A 22,805-nucleotide genomic window follows, 5' to 3' on the forward strand; every position below is an offset into this window, starting at 1 on the left:
GTCAAGGCAAAAACTTGGAAACCTGGTAGGCATATGAGTGCAAATAACAGATAATCTAACAAAGACACAGAGGAAGGAGGACTCTAAATACACAGAGCAGTGATTACATGATGAGACACAGCTGGGAGCAGGCAGACAGGTGAGAACAATCAATGACAGGTGAAGTCAGTCACAAAGAAGGAAGTAAAACTCACACAAGACAGGAAAGAGAACCCTTCAAAGTAAAACATGAAAGCCAACTAGATACAAGTCTTAAAAGTAGCGTGATAAGAAAGGCGTGAGCCTGAAGGTGAGATAGAGGAAACATAGACAGGAAAATAAAAGGAACTAAAGGTCAATTGAAAAATAAAATCAAAACGCTAGAACGGGGATGTTGAACTCGTTTTACATCATGGGCCACATACAGCTCAGTTTACAATTGGGTAAAATTTTTGGCATCACTGTCAGTGAAAAAGAGTTTAACCATGAATTTAATCCCAGAGATATCTTATTATTAGAAACATAAGTACAATTTCAACAGCATGTCTCAGTTTTTTCAAAAAATTCAGCTGTAGCAAATCAAAGACATTTGTCAGCACAACTGTTTGGGCTTCACCTCTAAGAAATAAATGTGTAAAATTTACAGAAAAAAGTTCTGGTAGCTCAGTGCCTATACTGTCCTGTAATTATAAAGCAGAAATGTCTGTTAACTTACAGAAAACGTCCTTTTTCGGGGTGTGGTCCCATTGTAAGAACAGAAATTTCTTTAGTTAGTAGTAAAAAACCAGGAAATTTAATTCTTTAATCAACATTTAATTTAATGTAATTATTTTGGTGTAGTGTGAATAGCCATGGGTGAGGTCTTTATCAGCAGGAAAATCTGTAGAACTTGTTAAAATACATTTAAAAGTCCAAATGCCCTCCTTCACAATTTTTCAAAGCCATCCACTGAGCCAGTTCTAGCCCTTGGGCCTTATGTTTGACACCCCTGCACCACGAAAATAGTTACCCAAAGACGCACCACAACTAGATAAACATAAGAAAGGTGAACTGGAAGTAGAATTATAATGATAAACTCACCGTTACTAGAATAAAAATGACATCAATCGAGAATCCAAAACTCAGATACACGAAAAACCTCCAAGACCATAATGGCACCAAAACAGAGCCTATGCTAGCAGTACTTTACTGTTAGCATGCCTGTATATGTGCCTGTATATGTGCAAATATTTCAATTTTTCACCACTGTTACACAAATAATTAGGCTTTAAAGATGCACAAGCACAACATATTACCTCTCTCTCAAATTCATCTTAAAGCTGTTCATCTCTGCAGGGGGTCTTCTTCTCCCTGCTAATAAGCTTTATTGAGACTCCCGGACCTCCCCCACTGTGCTTCCCTTGGCATGTGCGCCCTGCTGTCACTCAGGCCAGACTTTCCTTGATCCCCTCACTGCGGGAGGACGTGCCCGTCGCTCCTACCACAACATCTCATTACTCAGAAACTTCGGAGGGGGATTAGGAGGGTCTGGAGGAAGATGAGGAGGTGGGCAGGCAGGAATAGGGGCGTTGCTTTGACACAGTTCCCCCCTTTTCGAGTTGCCCGCTTCATGCTGACCCACTTCTGCTCTGTCAACCCTCAGGTACATTGACCCTGCCTGGTCGACTGGGTCACAGCGGGACCAAAGCACAACTCAGCTTCCAGGACTTCATTCCCAGAAGTGCCACACATTCCAGTCACTCCTGGGAAAATGACACAAACTCATGACTGATTGCTGGGTTTTGGTTTGATGGATTGCTGTCTTGGCATTTTGACTCTTGTACACTATATAGTAAATAAGGGAGCAGCTGAATCAATACCGGAAGCATGTATTTAACACTGGTGGCATGGACAGACAGAAAGAACTGATGGATTATAGAGATAGGTTCTTTTCTGGTTCTTCTTACCCTGTCAGGCATCATTTACATCTTACTAGAGCACTCTTTCAGTCAACAACACATTGGTTTTCTTGGGCTGAACCAAATTGACTTCTCTCCCTTTCCCAAATACCTCTGCTGGCAAAGCAGTGGTGTTTTACGTTCTTGCGTGCGTCACGTCTTTTCTAGACCCTTCGTCACTGTGGCAGCAGATTCAAAGCAATGCATTGCTGTGGTATAATGTTATTTTTTACGCCCATAGTGTGAATCAAAAGATTGTCATTGCTGTCATTCCTTTCTTGAGCAGAAAACCTTCATGGTTTTTTTTCCTCTCAGTGGATGATGACTTGAAGAGGGCGAGTCTTTAGCCAAATCTGTTTGGTTGTGTGGGCGCTGAGTGGCAGTTGTGTTGGCATGGTTAAAACTCCTGACTTTTCATGTGCTGTATGCTGGTGCATGATCACTTGCACTTAATATCCTCCCTCAGATGCTTAAGGCTATTACACAAATTCAGCCTTACCAGTCTGAGAGAGTAATGAGCATACTGGTGGTCATGCTCTGCACCTGATGCCCCACTTTCAGGCTTAGAAGTAATAGAAGTGCTCCAGAGGTACACAAGGAGATGACTTTGAATCAGACAGTGACCATATTTAAATAGTTTTTGCTTTTTATGGGCAGAGAGAGAACTTTTGATTGCACCTCATATAGTGTATATAGCACACTGTTATAATCATTTCTCTGAGCTGTCTGATGTATGTTGCACTGTGCAGTCTATAATAGCTAAAGACTCTTCTGTCTTGCTAACAAGCATATCATTATTCTTTACAGTCCTCTACAGCCAAAAATACATGTTTTTTTTCTTTCAAAATCAGAAGTTAGATATTATCTTTTCAACATTCATAGAGAATCTGAGTCATCTGAGTCATGGAAAGATCTGGTACCAATAATCACTGTCTATGTTAAGAAAGACTTTCATAGAGTCCCCCCTAATCTCTGTTAAAAAACACAGATATAGATACACACATTTAGACACTAACAGACTTACTCTTTGCCACATGATAGCCACATTGACCCCCTGTACATTTAATGGAGCGTGCCGGGGCTTGACTGGGTGCCGAATGAGTAATGACACCATGTTTTCAGGCTTCTAACACTGACAGTTTGCCCGCACTGGGGCAGTAACCGACAAATGTGTTATTTACTGCAGCACCTCTCAAGCGCACACCTGAAACACACACATGCCATGTGATTTGTACTGCTTTGGCAAAAAACAAGCGTTAAGACATTTTGGCCAATCATTTTCCTGTGAGCAGCACATTAATCGTCATTCCTTGTGCGCACAGTTAAAGTTTTAGTCTCTCGTTTAACTAGATTTGCAGCGTGGTTGATGAAAACGGTCAGGGCTGTCATAAAGGCTTAGTCAACAAATTTATGATGATGTGCCTAGGGATTTACACAATTATGAATGGCATAGAGCATTATTACATTTTGTTGGATGACAAAGCTGCCTTATGTGTCAACTACATCAACTTATGTAGCTGATGGGGAGCCCATTTGACTCTTGCTGGAGTCCCTCAAGGCTCGGTTGTGGGTTCCTTGTTTTTCCTATTACTGAGACCTTAAATTCCCTTAATTTCTCCTAAACTTGAGCTCCTTCTCTTCTCCCTCTCTGATGAAAGCAGTCCTCTGTACCAAAGAAGCATAGCACATCATTTAACATCACTGAGCTTCTCTGAACTGTTGTTTTTGTTTCTGTTTACAGCATATGCAGTGATCGCTAATGGACAGGTGGAATGTTCCAAAGGTTTTAAACGTATGAATGTCACACACTGTCAAGGTAAGCCTTTGCATGAAATATGCTGGAAAAGGTTTAAACATTTTATGAGCTTTAAGTGACTGCATGTTTATTTTAGCAGTAACAAAGATATATTAAAAATAATTAAATGACTGTGTCCACTTCATCGGGTATATCTTGCTAGTACCAGGTTGGACCCTCTTTCACCTTCAGAACTTCTTTAATCCTTTGTGGCATAGATTCAGCAAGGTGCTGGAAGGATTTCTCAGAGATTTTAGTTCATGTTGACATGACAGCATCACACTTGCTGCTCCTCCATTATATTAATTTACGGTTCCGCCACGTTGGATCGAGGTCAGGTGAATGTGGAAGCTATTCGAATAAAGTGAACTCATTGCTATGTTCAAGAAATTAGTTTAAAATTGTATGAGCTTTTTGACATGATGTGTTCTGATGGCTTTGCTGAAAGCAGCCATCAAAACATGGGTGCACTGTGGTCATGGACAATACGTAGGTAGGTTGTGGCATTTAAATGATGCTTGACTGGTACTAAGGGGCCCAAAATGTGCCAAGAAAACATCCATCCACCATAACACCACAAACACCAGCCTGAACTGTTGATACAAGGCAGGATGGATCCATGTTTTCATGGTGTTCACTCCAACTTCTGACCCTACCATCTGAACGTCTCAGCTGAAATCAAGAGGCATTAGACTAAGCCCATCTGCTTCAAGGTTTAACATTTTGTGTGATCAGAGATGGTCTTCTGCATACCTTGGTTGTACCAAGTGTATCTTTGAGTCACTGTTGCCTTCTTATCAGCTCATAGCAGTGTGGCCATTATCTAACAAGACATTTTCTCCTGGAGAACTGCTGCTCCCTTGATGCTTTCGCTTTTTCTGATAATTCTCTTTTAACCCTAGAGATGGTTTTGTGGGAAAATTCCAGTAGATCAGCAGTTTGTGCAATACTGTAGACCAGACAAGCCTGTCTGGCATCAACAACCACATTCAAAGTCACTTAAATCAAGTTTCTTAAGCAGGTTGTTTTGACCATGTCTACATGCTTAAATGCCTAAATACATGCCTGTTCTAGTCATTGATATCACCAAATCCACTATCTTGAATGTTACTCGTGATAGCTACATATGAATCATTTCTCCACCTCCTAGAGGGGCTGCTTATAGTGGCAATCTAGCTCACAGCACATTTTTAGAGCAGAAGAAGGACTGCTGTTGTCAACACCGAATGGCATAGAAGACCTCCAGCAGCAACCTGGTTAGCCCCCCAGTGGGGAAACTTGAGTTTGCAAAGAAGTACTTTCAAAATCTTCAAATGTTCCGATTATACTGTGGTAACCAATGATGTACCTGGAGAACACACTTAATTAAAGTCCTTGCTTGGGAGACTGACTTTTTTGCCCCCCACTTCCCATGTCTGGGAAACAGGTCAAGACCACAGTTAGGGTTTGTCTGGGGTCAGAGTTCAGCAGTCAATAAGCACCTGGGGCTCCTGTTTTAATTGGTCTTGGGGTTCTGAGTTAATGTGGTAGGCTGTGATCGTGGCATGGATGGCTCTCTGAATATTTGTGAGCATCAGATTGCTGCTTTGCCTGCTTTTCCTGTCCATCTGTATGTAAAAACAAACATGGTTGTCCCTGAACATATACACTGTGTTATCGTCCATTTCAACATCCCAGCAGTGGCTGTTTGTCAGCTTGTGTTTGGTTTAGGAATCAGTAAACACCCACAGTGTCAACTCTCCCACTAAAGAATTCCAACCATTTGCATTTGTTGGTGTCAGTAAATAGCCTTGGAAATGGCTCAATAATGTGTACTTTATTGATCCCCGTGGGGAAATTCCTCTCTGCATTTAACCCATTCACTCAGTGAAGCAGTGGGCAGCAGTGTGTACAGACGGTACCTTGCTCAGGGGTACCTCAGGGTAGCCGTTCAGTGGATTTGAACCCCCGACCTTCCGATCATCTGCCTACTGAGCTATCCCTTCCCTAACATTGACAACTGAGGCTAACAGTTACAAACTGCAGCTTTTCTGATGGCTCACATTATCATGTCATGATCCAAAGGGCAATGCTTGCTGAGGCATATGGAGTAGAACAACCTAAAAGTCCAGTTTTGACTCTCCGTACAGAAGACCTCATCCTTTAGTTCAGCAAGTTCAACATGTTTTCTGCAGAGAACAATCACAATATTCATGTTTTCAGGTAATTATTGAGCAGGATGCTCCTGTTTTCCAATAATGTGTCGAGCAGCCAATGAATGTAGAAATTTATCTTTCTATTATTCATGCTTTTCTTCTGTGATTGCTTCAAGATGTTTCCCTCTTCCAGTTGCTCCTTTCCTGAGTTCCAAAAAAGCAAAGCTGACAGTTACCCACAATATTTACTAAAGTGCTTTAAATCTGCGTTCGGCTGCTGCTCCGTTCCCCCAAAAATAATTTCTAATTTAAGGGCTTTTGCCAACTGCCAAGAAGGAAAAAAAATCAGCTTTTTCTGAGATTTTGTCATTATTATTAGGATGGGGTCAAGCCCTCCTTCCTGTGGCTCCAGTCTCGAGCTGCTTGTAATGTGTTTTATTGGAACAGAACAGGGCTTGTCTCGTATTTGGTAATAGTCCTGATTTACTGCCAGTCTGCCTACATCCGCTGACCTTTGCGGTCAGTGACATCGTCGCCACAGCACGATAAGATTTCCTATCAGCGTTATGCTCTCAGGTCTCAGACTTCAGAGATGATTCCTTATCTTCAGAGGCTTCCTACTCAAAAATTTGGGTCACTGAATTGGCCATTTGTAGCTGTGGTTGTTAGATGAAAAAGCCCGCAGAGATGCATGTGCAGGCCCTGTTGTGGGTGGTAAACTAGTGCTGGGAGCAGGTCACATTACTCATACACCACTTCAAAGAGGAGATTAATGAAGTCTTATGCAACTCTTTGGACATTTTTGATCAAGTTAATAAAAGCTGCTTATGATTTCACAACACTGACATTTGACACTCATCGTGTCGACTTGCTACCCTGGTATTCAGGCTGCAATACTGATAGAGAAATATGTTGAAAAAGCCTGGTTTTCCCAGTAATGGCGCTTTGGCTAAATTCTGACCATGTGTATTCACTTCACAGACTTCCAAAGTGGTCCAAAGGTGCTCTCTTTACTCACAACCCAAAATACACAGTATAGGGAGCAATGTTGCCAGTTTGCTTTACATAGTTTCTGTAGATAATTCTGTAGGTGTTCACATGGGTTTTGAACAAAGAGGGGAAAGGTCAAGTAAGCAGCAGACTGTTTGACGCTAAAATCAGGGAACTTTGTCATGTGCTGGTAGACTATAAAAACAGTCACGGTAAAAGCCGTGAGCTCTTACCACAAGTGATGTTTGTCAAGAAGAGCAACCAAGCATAAATTCAGAATAGATGTTGAGATTAGCGCTGGTCATGGAAGGTTGTCACGGAAGCCGGTTTCAATTTAAATCAACCCACCAGCAGACTGTAACAATACCACTAATCTTGGACTCGACTGAATCATGGATTAAAGACCATGTGATAAATGGTGACCTGATTTCAGGTGTCCAGACGCTACCTGAACTAAAGTTAAGTCACTGCAAAAAGTGTAGACTTGGGGGAAACCGGCATGACATCAGTCGTTTCTTCACAGTACATCACTGTAAGGTGGAAAAGCGCAACGAAAACCCAAAATGGAAACGAAAAAGGGGCAACAAACAACAAGAAAAACATTAAGGCTTTCCCTGGATTTCCTTCAGCCCATTGATTTTATCAGCCTCGACCTTTTGTAAGCTCACTTTTTCCAGCAGGAAGGAAAACAACAAAACAAGAGCAGATTCATTAAAATTGGGGGAAAATCTGTGGTGGCAGGTTGTCGGGTTCTAGTCGTCAACGCAATAGGAAAAGACCTAATGATGTACTCTTTGTTTAACACGGTAGAACAACAATCCTTGCCTGGTCCCAGTGTGATCACATGACTAAGCGCCTTAAGCATGTCCCCCTATGCTTCTGGCTGGCACACTTGTTAGCTTGTCTCCGTTTACCTTAGGGACTCAGGAGCTCTTGGAGCGAGAGGCAAACTCCTCTGGCCACTCTACCATTTCTGCATGTGGTTTAAGCCAGACAGAGGAAAAAATAAATACATTTTTAAAAATCTCTTTAATGACTTTCACTTATTGACGTAAGCTGAGGAAACCGTATTGGACGCTGTGAAGGAAAGATGCTGAGGATGATGACAGTCTGAAACTCTCAGTGATATCCTCTATGATTGCATGTGTTCCCACAGCTGCAATATTTTACTTTCCAAATATGACAGGATTTTGAGCGTGTATTGTTTTACATCCGTCAAATGTGTACGTCTCCCTCCTGTCATCACGATTTCATGCAGTTGTGTAACCTTAATGTTTCCATATTTCATCGCCTCCCCACAGCGAGCGGCTTTGCTTACATGATCTGTTGCAATTTGACACCTTTCAATGTGTGAATCATTGCTGCCCAGTGTATTGGAAAGAAAATGCACCAAAGTTGATATTGATATGTGCAGCTTTGGTGGAGGGAGAGACTGAAAATCTATTTTTTTTCCTGGGAATAAACATGACTTCATGAAATTTCCATAAGCCAGGATATATTCGAAATGACTGATGTACTCTGCTTATTTCACAGACATCAACGAGTGCCTGTTGCCTGGAATATGTAAAAATGCTGAATGTCTCAACACCAAAGGAAGCTACAGGTGCACATGTAAACCAGGCTATATGTTAGATCCTGCCAGAAGCCACTGTGTCTGTAAGTATTGCTTGGTTTTTTTGGATTCGTAACACACACTTTAAGACTAGGCTTTCTTATGCCTTTCTTGTGTTCCAATTTCTCTTCTCTACCAGCGGACAAAGCAGTGTCTGACCAGAGGGCGTCGTGCTACAGGTCTGTTTCAGCGGGGACATGCTCTCTGCCACTCACTAATCACCTCACCAAGCAGATCTGCTGCTGCAGCAGAGTGGGCAAGGCCTGGGGAGCTGGGTGTGATCGTTGTCCTTTACCAGGATCAGGTACAGCCCCAAAAGCTACCCTGTGCTCCTCTTCTGCTGACCCAAAAAAATGATCTTGTTTTCTATTTCTGCATTTACTGTACTCCCCTTCTTGAGTTAAACGCTTTTGCAGAAATAAAGTGTTGCATGCAATCTTATGCAAGGGGTAGCAATGGTAATGAAAGAATAGGGGGGAAAAAATTTTTACCGCTCAGTCACCATTCTGTTCTTTGCCAGGCGTGTAATGCAGTTCAAAATAGCTAACTGTGTTTGGAGTGGAAAAGGACCAAAAACATAACAGTTTTCATATTTTGGAGGCTACATAAGAGTGGGAGTCAGTCTTGTGTTATCGCTCCAACCCTCAGAGAGAAACCCCACTAATAAACCGGCAAAGCTTCACAGCAGAAATGCGTGACCTCGCCAAGTGAAACATGGGAAGTAGTTGTCGTTTTTTCATACTGATTTAATCTTCAAAGTCTCTGAGAGAAACAAGCTGGTTTTATTGAGTGTCTGTACTGGCCAGTGATTCATGAGGATTGTCATAGATCAGATATCATAGACACAGACCTCCACGGTGCTGCTCAGTTAGGACCGACGCAGTGCATGGGCGCACAGCCTTTGATTATTTCGGACGTTAGCTTTTTGGATGGCCTGAAAAGCTGTTAGACCCCTGAACAGAGCAGCCAGAGCCATTACTTGTGACTCGGTAACAGGAGCCCAATGAGTTTAATTCCATATTTACGCCAATTCTTCAGATGTGGCTTCTGATCATATATAGCCCCATTTCCCTCCACTTTAAATTCATCATTCAGTAGCCTATCATATCCACGTTTCCTGTATTTACACAAGCGTTTACAGTGACCGCATATCTGTCATTACTCATATCTCTATTCCAGACTCTTTTGGCATAGAGTAGCCGGGTTTCAGGTCAGGTAGGGGACAAAGAGCCTCTCACTTGTAATGGATTCACCATTGCTGAGGCTTTTTGGACTCAGATACAAAGAGGTGCAGTCTCCCGCCTTTTATCTAGCCAGCCAATCCTCCATTAGCCTCTCACTCACATGCCTTTACACCAAAGAGTTCAAAGGTCATTCAGCATTACATGATCTTCTACTTCCCACAGTGGTACAGTTGTGTCTGTTTGTTTGAGAGTGCCGATATGCCCACATGTTTTCAAATCCCGTCGCTGTTAGTCTCCTCTGACAGCTGTCACTGGCCTGGCAGCTTGCTAAGTTCTGCAGCAGTCACCGAAACCCAATCTCCCCGTTCACAGCAGAGCATAAAGTACAGTGTGCCTGTCGTAACTGTATTACATGGATGGCTTATGGTGTTACTTTGAATATCAGATAGAAATAAGAGCCACGATTATGCTGTCAAAAGTTAAATGTCAGTTTTTCGAGCTCAAGCTCAGAATGCAGAGGTGATGTTTTCGATCACTTACTGGTCGCTCCTGTGTCTCCTGTGCTGCAGACCACTTCAAGGAGATCTGCCCCGCTGGCCACGGATACACTTACTCGCGATCTGACGTCCAGATTTCTCTTCGACAGCTGGATGATGTCGAGCTGCAGAGCATGGGAGTGTCACTCGAGGATGAGAGCCCTACTTATCCGCAGTTTCCATTTTCTCAGCCTTCGTTTCCCAGTGGGCCCCAGTACCCCAGCTACCCCGAAACACCGCAGCTACCCCAATACCCCGAATACTCTGAGACCCCACAAGCACCCCAGTACCCTTTGACTCCACAGCATCCCTCACATCCAGCCAGAGGAACACCTAGACTGCCACACACAGATGGTAAGAATAAGTTTTATGTTGGTAAATATTTGCACTGTATGACAAAGTATGAAACAGTGTTCTTGGCGAATGCGTAGGCCTTGGATGTTACCTAAACATGGTATTCATTTAAACCCAAGGATGTTTCAGTCAGGACCACCATACAGTGGTCAAAAGAAGATTGTCAATTCTCTGGCAATGATTTACATTTGACCGTATGGCTCCGATCTGGGACCTGGAAAGCACAAGTCAGCCTTTCATGCCAGGCAAAGCAGCAGCAGGGCCATTCAGATCAGAGCAGGCATCACTGAGAGCAGATGACATTTATTAAGTCAGACCCAGAAGAAAAAGGGGAAGCTGGGGTGGAGCTGTTCTGCAAAATGTCTCGAAGATGCAAAGCAACTATAAGTTGGCTAGAGGAGCTTAAGTAGTGCTTAAACAACACACACCAACTGGATCCATCAACTGACATGGGCTGGCACGTAGATCAGCTGATGAGTTTAGTCTGTCAGAAGAGCGACGAGCTTGATTTTTGCCACAGCCCGTGACATAAACAGTTCAGAGCAGCTGCAATGATTGCACAATGGCATTTTTTTATATACAGGATGCAGTGCATTAACATTATTGTGAAAATGTAAACATCAACAAGCTGCTTTGATCTCCGTGAATAAAAGCTTGATAGGTGGAACATATTCACAGCCGTCTAAGCGAAACCCCAGCGAGCATCAAAGAAATGCACACAAGTAATCCACGCGGATCATGAATCTTAATCCTCAGGATTTTAAGCAAATGCATCTTCCTGATTTAAGGTTTGTGAGATACTGTATTGGCAGTGCTGCAACATTTTGATTTGTATGTGGAGACAGTTCTTTAAACATTTTGGGATTTTTGTCTTCATTATCGGAGATATCTAATTCCATGTTATTCTTTCATTTTTCTTGGCCAACAGTGTGCACTATCTCTCACAAATATTTGAAAAAAAAAATCTGGCCAATTTTTGTTAGGGAAAAAAAAGGATCACCAAAGCTGCGAGTGTCTAAAGGCAACATGCGTGTATACATAATTGAACAAAAATGTGTTTTGTGATGGCACATGTTAATGAAGACAGAATTTCAGTGTTCTCCACTGATAAACTTTTCCTCTTTTTTTGTGGTAGATGTGAAAAGTCTGAGCCCGGTAAGTTCTCCCTCCTTTGGTGCATGCTTCTTCTCGGCATGTGTTCTAGCTATTTCAGCTGGAGGGTTTGTTATGATTATATAACTTCTTCAGACCACATTTTGGTAGATGTGCACATCTAATTAGCACAGAATTTACCAACAAATACCGGAATGCTGTGAATATAAATATGGTGGTGAAAAATGTAGCCCAAATGTTTTTTAATGAGTAATATTTGCTCGTTTTCCAGCCAGCTGTTGTGACAGAGTTACCGCCGCAGTATCCAGGTATTTTCTCTTTTCCTTCTTTATTCATACAGATCATACGAGACTGGTAGTTGAACAAGTGCCTCCAGCTGTTGTTTAATGCCTCTTTGGGTTTGATTTACAATCTCTAAGCTTTCTGTCAAGCACAGACATGTTGTGTAATTTCTATAAACTGCTCCCACGCAGTAGTGGCATTCACAGTCTTTACTTTGCCCTCACGCCAGTGAAAACACTCACATTCAAGTCTGAAGGCTATGTTCAATGAGTCTACCTGATTTATTTTGGTCATTGTAATTGGTTTCAGCCCGGAAAAATGAGTGGATCGCTTTTATAGTCTTGAATAGGCAGCTAAGGCATTAGAGTGGCTGGCAAATCAAGCGGCGTCTTGTTTTGGTTGTAGAGACTAGAACCTGTCAAAGTTTCAGAGATTTAGTTGACTTTGTCATTTGTGCTTATCTAGTGCCCCATGACTCACCTTAACTGTCTTAATAGATATTTTTCCGGACTTCCCGAGCATCAACCCGAGGCCGGATTCAAAGGAACCATCCCATACTGATTCAGCTACAGGTAAACAATAGATTAAAAAGTCACATTGTAGGAAATCAGATATATTCAGCCCCACTTCATACATCTAAAACAAAACAAACAACATGGCAATGAACAGGTGGACAGGAAGTTGCTATGTGAAAGAGCACCACAGGGCTCAGCTCTTCATTTTTTATACACTCTGTAAACTTCTGGCAGACAGCAGCACGACTCATAAGGCATTTTTGTAGGCTTACCCAAAGTAAAGCTGGAGAGAGCTTAATTTGACCCCTTTTCCCAGAGCCAATTTGGCTTGAAGCTGTTATTCTGCACAGAGGGTGAGAGGGCGAGAAACCAAGAAAGAGTGTGCCTTTTGGAAGAGGAAGCTACTCTGAGTGGACAGAGGCCAGATTTATGAAAAACTTAGGAAGAGCATGGGACATGGTGAAAGCGCGTTTGCGTGACAGACTCAGCGAGAGAGTGACAGAGAGATTTAGGAAGTGAGAAGAATTTATAGTAATCTTATAGAGAAATGGGATTTTTGTTTGTTTTTTTTTTCGTCAGCCAGACCCAGAGGCCCAGTTTAACATGGCTCTTTTGGACAGAAAAACACAAGTACAAAACTAATGTCAGGCTCTACTGTGCATGACCTGTTTCTTGCCGAACACTTTGTACGCGCGCCATACCACCTGTTGGAACGCTACAGCGCTGTAAAACCAGCGCTCCCATCCACGACTCCACCTATAAAACAGCACGATGAGTTCCCATGGAGAACAACATGTGTTCGTGGAATGCACATTTATATATTTTTTTGTTTTTATAGACCAATCTTGTTTGTTTCTCAAGTGACAACTCTGCACATCTTTGTTCCTATCCATAGGTATTGACAAGTGTGCCACGGCCCCCTCTATATGTGGCCGCGGGAGATGCGTTTCTGTGCAGACGGGCTACATTTGCCTCTGCGAGCCAGGGTTCAAGCTCAGTGCACTGCAGACCAACTGCATTGGTAACTAACAAATGGAGCAAGAGCGAAAAATGAAGCAAAACAGGGGTAACAGTGGGACACTCAAAGAGAAGGAGGAGCACACAAACACACACAGACATGCTGACACCAGATGCCACGGCAGCTCTGTCCGTCATCATCACAGTAAAAGCCAGTCTTCATCACCAATGATTCTAAACCTTTGAGAAATTAAGTGAGCCAAAATGAAAGGACTCTGTTTGTTTATGCTACCCTGTCCTGTGATGCTGAACAACAGCTCACGTCCCATCCAGAGAGCTGATGCTGTGGTCCTTTTTTTTTTCCGCAAAGGCTTTTGGACACAGCCTCTGCTCCACACAGCTGGGTTTCGGCCCGTGTTGTTTCTGTTTCATAGAGGAAGCTCTAAAGTCGGTGCTTTAAAAGTGTACTGTGCTGGTGAAGTGCAACAGCCGCATGCTTTCCTTTCTTTTTCTGTAGATGTGAATGAGTGCGATGAGGATCCATGTGAAGGAAAGGGACGTTGTATAAACAGCTATGGGTCCTACACCTGCCACTGCCACAGTGGCTACAGCCAGGTGATCACTCAGAACAGGAAGTTCTGTCAAGGTGAGACACAGCCCCAATCAGCAGTAGGAGATATAAAGTTTCCAATGGAAACTAAGCACCGCGAGTCCTCGTCTGTCAGCGCCGCTCATTTTAAAAGTATTCTGCCCTAATTAATGCTGCGGAACACAACAGTAACTTTCTTTTTTCCCTTCTCCTTGGTTTTCATTCAAACTGGCAGACATTAATGAGTGCAGCATGCCCAACAAATGCCAGAATGGCAAATGCGTCAACACAGAGGGATCTTACACCTGTGAATGCAACGCTGGCTACGCCAAGTCTCGGAGAGGCGTGTGCGAAGGTAACTTGCGTGCGTGCACAAGCAGCTACGCACACAGGCTCAAGTTCACATAACAGGACAGTCCCGGCCAGGCCTATTTGTTTGCTTCCATGAATTAGCTGAATGAGCTGGGCACTAACAAAACACATATTGTATTTTCCTTTAGTCAAAGCCAGGAAGAAAACTTTGCTCATTCTGTGACAGACGGACTGTGTATGTGTACATTTGCGCCCTTACACCCTCTCTTTCTTCCATGCATGCACATATTGTCTTAGTAACATTGTTTTAGCAACAACTTATTCAGATTTTTATTTTTCATATTTTCCACTTTGTCCCGGAACAGATATAGATGAGTGCAGAGATCCCAGCTCTTGTCCCAACGGTGTCTGCGTCAACACTCTCGGCTCCTTCCGGTGCCAGGTTTGCGGACCAGGGTTCAGGCCTGTCGGTGAAAGATGTGTGGGTAAGGCAACCTCACACCCCATTATAGCAGTGGCACCAGTACCCAGGATCCTAAGGGTGTTTCCAACCGCTGCATGGAAACAAACAGGGCTTCCCTATTATGTATTAGGTAACTTTTACCTACTTGAAGCTGCTGTTCCTGGTTGGCATCACTCGAAAAAACCCAACAAAAAAACAAGGCAACAGGCCATGCCATTAAAGATGTGTTGACAGCCGATGATGCAGTACAGCTCCCTAAATATCACAAGCAGAACTAAATTTGCAGGATTGTGGCTTTTTGCTCAAAGGGACTGCTGATGTGCATTAAAATGATAAAATAAATAGTATTTTTGCTTCAAACGACTTTATATTGGATGTTTTATGTTGAGCAAGGAGCACTTCTGGGCCCCAACGACAGCCCAAAAACCACAGCGATGATGGCTATATAGCATGGACTGAGAGCACGACTCTACCGCCTTTGTCTATTCAGTGTTTCCACGTATAATAAATCGACTCCTCCACCCGAGCAGCCCCAGAATATCCCAAATATTGTTTAAACACATCCACCGTGCTATTGCTGATCTTTTGATATCACTGGCCCTGTTTGTAATACTTCAATTTGGGAGAGTCCAAATATTTTCTCTTGGCTACAGCCTTGAACAAACAGTGTATTATTGTTGGAGAGCTCTCGCCACTGTACTGTTGGGCCCGGCAGAGGCGAGCGAGGCTTTATTACCACTGCTGGGCTAGGTGAGTGTTTCAGGAGACGTATGAGAAGGTCGAAGGCTCTGTTCCCCCGCCGCTAAAAGGTCCCGGCACGCAAACAAATTTTCTCACTCACCCGTGATGTTGTCTATGGCCCGCTGTAAAGGTCTCGCTGCAGATTACTAGACGTGACCACACAAATGGCTGACAGATTACACTCGGTATGTGTTTTGTTTAAGATTACACGCCAGCGGCTACCAACCTAAAAGTGGCCCTGTTACATAACAACCCAACTGCTGTTAGTTACCACATCCCCTCCGTATGACCTTGCACCCCTCTAATTTGTTTGGAAACTTAAGCTCCCGGAACGGAGTAACGCAGAAATGCTCGCATGACGGAAAATATGGAAGTGAACTTCAGTGACACTTCTGAGTTCTTTAAAAATTGATTTCTCAGTGAGTCAGTTGAGCGACGCTCAGGTTTAAAGTCTCACAATTTCTCGTGCAACAAAAAAACCCCACAGCTTCAGCTGTTGTCATGTTTCTGCCAGTCTGCTATTATTATACATTCTCTGTAAACCCGTGGTGTATAAATAGTAACTGAGAGGAACTTCGTAAATGAGGGATAACGCCAGAGGTAAATATTTTTGCTCTGGACATTTGCACAAGCAGCGCTAACAGTCCTGCGGCATAGGTCTGCCACTTTGGGAGTCACATAAAACATACAGCATCAGCAGCAAGTTTCCAGCGTTTGCTTCAGTCAATTGCCGACAGCACAGTGCAGCAGTTTGAATCCAATTGACCAAATCGTGGATAAGCCTAATTGTTGGTGTGATTGAGAAATCGGTTCCACTCCCTTGTCGGCTTATCGCAGGCAGGCCTAAGAGATGCCGGGTGATAGCAGAAACAAAACACTGGGCCACACTGACAGACATCTGGCAGTGCCCGTGGTTAAGCAAACAAAACCCGCTCTGTGACTCTCGTGCAGTTTCCAGCGTGTGTGCTCAGTCTCCGAACATTTATCACCTCTCAATACGATCTTCTCTTCTCCCTTCCTCCTTTCGCAAAGCGCCTCCTTCCTCTTTGATAGTTTTCTTCTCTTTTTTTTTTTTTTTTTTTTTTTTGCCTGTCCCATTTGGTTCTTTAGCCGTCAGAATTGTTGTCTGAAGACCAACAAGGATACCCAATGGATTTATTTTGCCAAATGGATCATCATGGCATTGCCGTATTGGTCCATTTGATCGACCTTTGTTTTTATTATTTATTTTATTTTCAGTTGTTACAGACGGGACAGACATGAGTGAGGGATAGGAAAGGGAGAAAGAAAGAGGAAGGAAAAGAAAAACAGAAGGGGAGAGGGACAGTGAGAAAGGGGGGAAGAAAAAATATTTCCGGGATCACCTGTTGAGAGAAAAAGAATAGAAAACAAGCAAAAAAAACAAAACAAAGCAATATACTATACACAACACCATTGCATTAATCTAGCTAAGTGTAAACAGCAGTAAATACTAAATATTGAATGTTGTTGTGCAGCACGCAGGACAGACAGCGCACAATGTGCTTTGAAGTAGCAGCCAAGAAAGGTGTGATTTAAGTCTACGAACAGTGAACACCCGTGTGCACACCTGTGTGGATCGGCGCGCTTGCATTCAAATGGTTTCCCCATGTAATGGTCTGCTAGAGGATGTAGAGAGCCATAGCCCCGTCCCCCAGGGCATGAAGCAGGCATGGAGGAGATCCAGGCCCCAGACATCCAGAGGCCCCAGAGTGCAAGAGCCCAAGGAGGACCACCGGAGGGGCATCCGTGCCACCTTCATGGGAAGGGCTGAGGATCCCCAGACGAGGGGTCACCCAGTAGCCACCGGGCAGAAGCTAGAGGGGGCTGCACTGGCGTGCCCGCCGGCTCCGCCGGCAGCCAGCTGTGCCCGAGTGAACCGAGCCGCAGGCACAGAGGCCGGAGGCCCGAGGGCCCCCCGCGCCCCGGAAGAGGCCTGACCGAGCAGCAGGTGCCAGGCCCCGCCAAGTAGCCACCGGGAGTGAGCTGGCACATGACCTGAGCGCCCAGCCCCGGACACCAAGAACCAACAATGCACCGACCCCTGAGGGCATCAGTCACCGGCAGGGAGTGTGGTGAGGGGAGATAGGCCTCCACACTTTGGAGGGCCTTGGAGTTCCCAGAGAGGTGGAGTCTAAGACCCGACCTGACATATAGACACAGACAAACAGGCACACACAGACACAGACATGCATTCCCACCCTCATGCACACATATACAAACACTCAGCACTCACCCAACGTAGGAATAAACGTAAATGGACATGTACACACAATCACACTCCCCAAACATACTCTATACCCCGGGTCCAGGTATCCTCGCCCCCAGAGGTGGAAACGGCACCCAGACCCAAGAGATGTTACCCTTCCCTGCGGGGTGGAGGCAAGCAGACCAATAGTCTTCTTCTCAGTCGCCCAGACGATCACACTTCACTCTCATTCTCTTCCCGCAATTTAATCTAACCTAAAAAAAAATATCCCACTGTTAACACTTGATAAATTCCACTACAACGCTATAAAACACTGTTTCTACATGAGGTTTTCCACAATTATGATTCCTGGGTCAACAGCTCTGACTCATGAGGTGGAAAAGACAGCTACTCCCACAAATAGTAAAAGGCTTTCATGAATGAGGCATGGTCTGCGCACTGATGTAATTTAATGACTGCTGTTTGTAGTCATTACGCACACTAATTATGCTGTAATTGTTTCCCTTTTCCTGCGAAACAATGCTGACACGGCCCTTATTTTCAAAGGAGATCTAGAGCGTTTTTTGCTGTATTGTGCTTTTTTCATTTTGTCAGACTTTTATTTTTTTAAAGTCTTTATTTACATAAAAGTATATTTTTTCATTTACTCCCAGTGTCATCAAGCCAAACAGAGACATTTTTTATTTTATATCCAAAGATTTTTGTGTGCAGAGGCCAATTTCTGAAAGCATAAAAAACAAATCTATAATGTTAGATTCTGCAAAAGTGGTGAAAATGTGTGTTTTTTGTTCTATTTTCAGTGAGCTAAGCCTTTTAATTTATGCTCGTCTCACAGTACAGTTGTGGCAGGGTGAAACCTAAAATCTGTTCATCCATCCATTTATCCATCCATGCATCCTTCTTCTTAACCGCTTTTCTAACTTATGGTCAGAGTCGGGGCTGAAGCTTATCCCTGCTCTGATGACTGGTCCATCACAGGGTAGCAACATGCCCGCAGATCCACACGTGTGGCCTTTTTAAAATCACCAAGCAACCAGAAAGCCATGTGCTCGACGAAAATCTTGCAAGAACAGGGGGAACACGCAAACTCTACACCAGGGATGTCAAACTTATTTTAAATCATAGGCCAGATACAGCCTGCTTTGATCTTTAGTGGGCCACACCAGTGAAACACTTTCTGTCAGCGTAAAGAAGTTTAACTACATATTTAACCCCTGCAATATCTTAAAATAAGAAAGAAGTGACTATTCAGCAGCATGTCTCATTCTTTGTGCATGTTAAAGAAATGTTTCTGTAGTAAAGGAAATAAATCTGTTGGGGTGGTCTTTTGGGCTTAAACTGTAAGAAATAAATGCATAAAATTACAGAAAACGTTCTGGCATGTCATTGCCCAGACTGTCCTGTAATTATAAAACAAAGTTTTTGTTATAAAACTTCCTTTTTTTCCCTTTTAGTCTGAAATCACTGTGAAAATTAGAAAATTCTTTATCAGAGAGTGGAAAAGTAGGAACTTTTCTGTCATTTTATTGTTTAACTATCTCTTAATTACATTGAATGTATTAGTTATTAGTATGAGTGGTCTTGTGTGAGGTCTTTATCATTTGGAAAAGCTGAAAAACTTGTAAAAATACAGTAAAACATCCAAAATGGATCCCAACATTTTCCAAAGCAGTACAACGGGATGGATTGGAGTCTTTGCCAGGCCATTTCTGGGCCCCCGCACCTTATGTTTGACACCCCTGCTTTACACAGTCACCCAGGAGGTGGTTTGAACCCAGAACCTTGTATGTTTACACCTAAACCTTGTATGGTTTAGGTGTAAAAGCTAAACGCTGCACCATGCTGCTGCCCTTTAAACCTAAACATCCTTCCTGTATACGTTTTCAGATATGAACGAGTGCTTGAACCAAAGCGTGTGCGGCCGTGGGCGGTGTGTCAACACCGAGGGCTCCTATAGGTGCAACTGCTTCCAAGGCTACAAACTCTCACCAGACAATGTTTGCCAAGGTATATGTCAGTCAGAAGATCGGTCAGACATTATTCACACCCCATGTCAAAGTTACATCTCTGTGAGTAGTTCTCCGCAGGGCAGTCGTGGAAGCCTTGCAGTACCGTTGAAGGTTTATTTAAAAAAAAAGAAATCTACAAAGAGTTAGAGGTTGGCTTTATTTTCTTTTTTCCCCCTATGATTTCTCTCCAGATGTGGATGAGTGTCTGCTTCCGGGAGTCTGTCTCAACGGCCGATGCGTCAATCTGGACGGAACCTACAGATGCACCTGTAACCATGGCTACCAAGTCACCTCAGACAGCAAATCATGTGAAGGTCTGCAAAGGATTATCTAGAGCTGTTGGGTGTAACTCATCACTGCATACTTTTCTGCTCGTGGCGCACGCTCGACAGCAACTTAATGTCTGCAAATTATTTCCCTGCTAGATGTCAATGAGTGCGCAACTGGTAATGCCTGCCCTGCGGGAATTTGCATCAACTCTGCAGGTTCCTACACTTGCCAGAACTGCAGGCCCGGGTTTGAACCATCTGCTGACAGACTGAGATGTGAAGGTACGAAACTGGCCGCCTAATGGTTTACACTAACGTGTCGTTTTAAGGTAACACCGGTAGGCAGTGATGATATTTTTGCTCACTTGTGATGATATTCGCCCCTTTTTCGCTTTCCAGATGTTGATGAGTGTTCCCAGGGCGACTTGTGTCTAGGTGGGGTGTGCGCCAACACAGAGGGGTCTTACATTTGCACCAGGTGTAAGGCTGGTTACAGGGTGTCTCAAGACCAGCAGAGGTGTGAAGGTAAAAACAGTCTCCAGCTGTTTCCAGCTGTTCTCGTCATTCAGGGAAAGTCATTAGCATTGTTATGACTATTAAAGGCTTACTCAACACGTTTGAGCAGCTTGTCGTTTCCCTGTAAAATTGACTTTCCCTCGAAACTGCATTTCCTGTATGTATGGAATCTTTACACTGATATACACGGTGTGTTTTTTCCAGATATTGACGAGTGCCAGTCCCTGTCTACTTGTGTCAACGGGATCTGTCTAAACTCAGAAGGTTCTTACACCTGTGAGAACTGCCCCACGGGGTACAGAGTGTCGTTTGATGGAGAGCTCTGTGAAGGTTGGCTTATTGAAAATTACTCACTTAAATGGGGCTTTTCTTATTTTTGAGTTTGTTGTTGTGAAAACATTGCAATCTGCCAGTGAATGTCTAAGTCTCCATATTGTTTCCTAACAGATATTGATGAGTGTGCCCTGCCCACTGCCTGCCCCCAGGGAACATGTACAAATACAGAGGGTTCGTTCACATGTGTTGTCTGTGAGCCCGGTTTTAGAGTCTCTGAGGATGGACAGCGGTGCGATGGTGAGAGTTTGTGGTGGAATGTCCTTGCTTATGTTTGCATGCTTGAGCCCAGGTGTGTGTAGATCTGGCTTTCCAAACATGCCAGACTTCACCTCTACACCTAACAGAATCTCATTTGCTCTGCAGATTTGTTTCTCAGCTGCTTTATGTTGTATGTAAATAACATGAGGTGTGGTAGCATGAACCCAAAGTCTCCTCATCTGAGGCAACAGCTCTAAAATACTTCTAGACATCACATCATAGCTGGATCCTGGACCCCTCTGGCTCTGGCACCAATCATCTGCTCTTTGCTCAACACAATGAGACACCAAGCCCTCAAATAGAACAGGATGATGTCAGGCAAATATCCTGCAGATAGCTCAGCTAAAAAGATAGAGGTGTCGACATTTGTGATTCCTAGCCCTAGTGATTACCCATCTAACTGATTACCACTGGCAAGCTTTATTTATTTGAAGCCAGAGATGGTAATCTGTGCTATGATGTGCCTTTGTATCTGTGTCCAGATGTGGATGAGTGCTCAGTGGCTAACTTGTGCCCGGGTCAGCTGTGTCTGAACACTGATGGATCGTACACCTGCAGGAGCTGTGAAGCCGGCTTTCAAGTGAATGAGGGCGGTCGTTACTGTGAAGGTAAGAGGGCATCTGTACTTAAGTACCTGCCTAGAAAAGTTTGATATTTCAGCATGCTGCAAAATTGAGCCAAAGTTATAGTGGACCACAGTACAAGAGGAATGCATTAGGCCCAGAACATGATTACAGAAAATCTTTACAGCGTCTGGTAATTTTTCATGACATGATTTATGGGATAAATGCAGGGAAATGGCTGCTTTGAGGATCCAGTAAAGTAAAGTCTGTCATGACTTCATGGGAAGCAGAACAGGAATGATTATTTAAATGGATTAAAACATGGTCTCAGTTAGCCTCATATACTTCGGTGTGTTTTTAAACAGAAGTGTGGATGTAGCCTCAGAGGAAGATCCCACCCCCTCACCGATGTATCTTAGCGCTGGGAAAAAGTCGCACAGTAAAAGCCCGACTCCGAGTCAGCCTCTGATAGGATTTTAATGGATGTCTCTGATGCCATGGAAAATATTAAGGACTTAATTTGAAATGAAGTCAGCCACTCCCCGGCTTCTCACTTATTGCAGCAAACTTGCCCTGTTGAACTCACTCTGTTCACCCAAAGGCAAAAAAAAAAATCGAGCCATCTCAATCACTTAACAATGGCCCGCACTATTTTCACCACAAGAAATACAATCCGTACCAGCTCGAGGAATTTCGAGAGATCACATAACAGTGAGCCAGTGACTGTTTGTAGATATAGTAATTATACGCCACCTGTAATAGCTTGCTGTTTTGGATTCAGTGACTGTCCCACATACTTATCTTTCTACCCTTTTTAATAAAACACTGTCAGTGTGATCTAATAAGGAGGGCTCTGTTTACTGTACATTAGGCAGCACAGTAGGTTAAGCTGAGCTCATTAATGATTTTCAGCAGATAAGACAGTGGAAGCACAAAAACAGGGCTCTATATACCTTTTTGTTCAAGATGATAACCTACAGCCAATCTTTTCTTCTTCTATCTCTTAGACATCGATGAGTGCCAGTCTCCGAGTGCTTGCCCCACAGGTGTTTGCGCCAACACAGAGGGCTCCTTCTCCTGCATGGCCTGTGATCTGGGCTTCGAGCTGGCATTTGACCGGCGCTCATGTGAAG

The 22,805-nt window shown here is 43.6% G+C and overlaps 1 protein-coding gene across 5 annotated transcripts in view; it reads left to right on the plus strand.

Moving 5' to 3' along the window:
• The window catches only part of LOC146496525 (latent-transforming growth factor beta-binding protein 2-like), a 90,783-nt gene that overhangs the window by 47,138 nt on the left and 20,840 nt on the right, over positions 1-22,805 (plus strand). For 3 of the 5 annotated variants that reach the window (XM_085142511.1, XM_085142509.1, XM_085142507.1), the window contains exons 9-27: positions 3,658-3,732; positions 8,370-8,492; positions 8,588-8,752; positions 10,202-10,522; positions 11,658-11,677; positions 11,907-11,943; positions 12,415-12,489; positions 13,328-13,453; positions 13,907-14,035; positions 14,214-14,342; positions 14,662-14,775; positions 19,609-19,728; positions 19,922-20,044; positions 20,156-20,281; positions 20,399-20,524; positions 20,720-20,845; positions 20,963-21,088; positions 21,592-21,717; positions 22,680-22,805. In XM_085142511.1, the coding sequence (XP_084998637.1) occupies positions 3,658-3,732; positions 8,370-8,492; positions 8,588-8,752; positions 10,202-10,522; positions 11,658-11,677; positions 11,907-11,943; positions 12,415-12,489; positions 13,328-13,453; positions 13,907-14,035; positions 14,214-14,342; positions 14,662-14,775; positions 19,609-19,728; positions 19,922-20,044; positions 20,156-20,281; positions 20,399-20,524; positions 20,720-20,845; positions 20,963-21,088; positions 21,592-21,717; positions 22,680-22,805 (2,313 nt within the window). Of the gene's footprint in view, positions 1-3,657; positions 3,733-8,369; positions 8,493-8,587; positions 8,753-10,201; positions 10,523-11,657; positions 11,678-11,906; positions 11,944-12,414; positions 12,490-13,327; positions 13,454-13,906; positions 14,036-14,213; positions 14,343-14,655; positions 14,776-19,608; positions 19,729-19,921; positions 20,045-20,155; positions 20,282-20,398; positions 20,525-20,719; positions 20,846-20,962; positions 21,089-21,591; positions 21,718-22,679 lie in introns of all 5 variants that reach the window. The other 2 variants (XM_085142510.1, XM_085142508.1) reach the window with 1 other exon arrangement.

Source organism: Neolamprologus multifasciatus, chromosome 19 (genome assembly GCF_963576455.1).
Source record: "Neolamprologus multifasciatus chromosome 19, fNeoMul1.2, whole genome shotgun sequence".
Lineage (NCBI taxonomy): Eukaryota > Metazoa > Chordata > Actinopteri > Cichliformes > Cichlidae > Neolamprologus > Neolamprologus multifasciatus.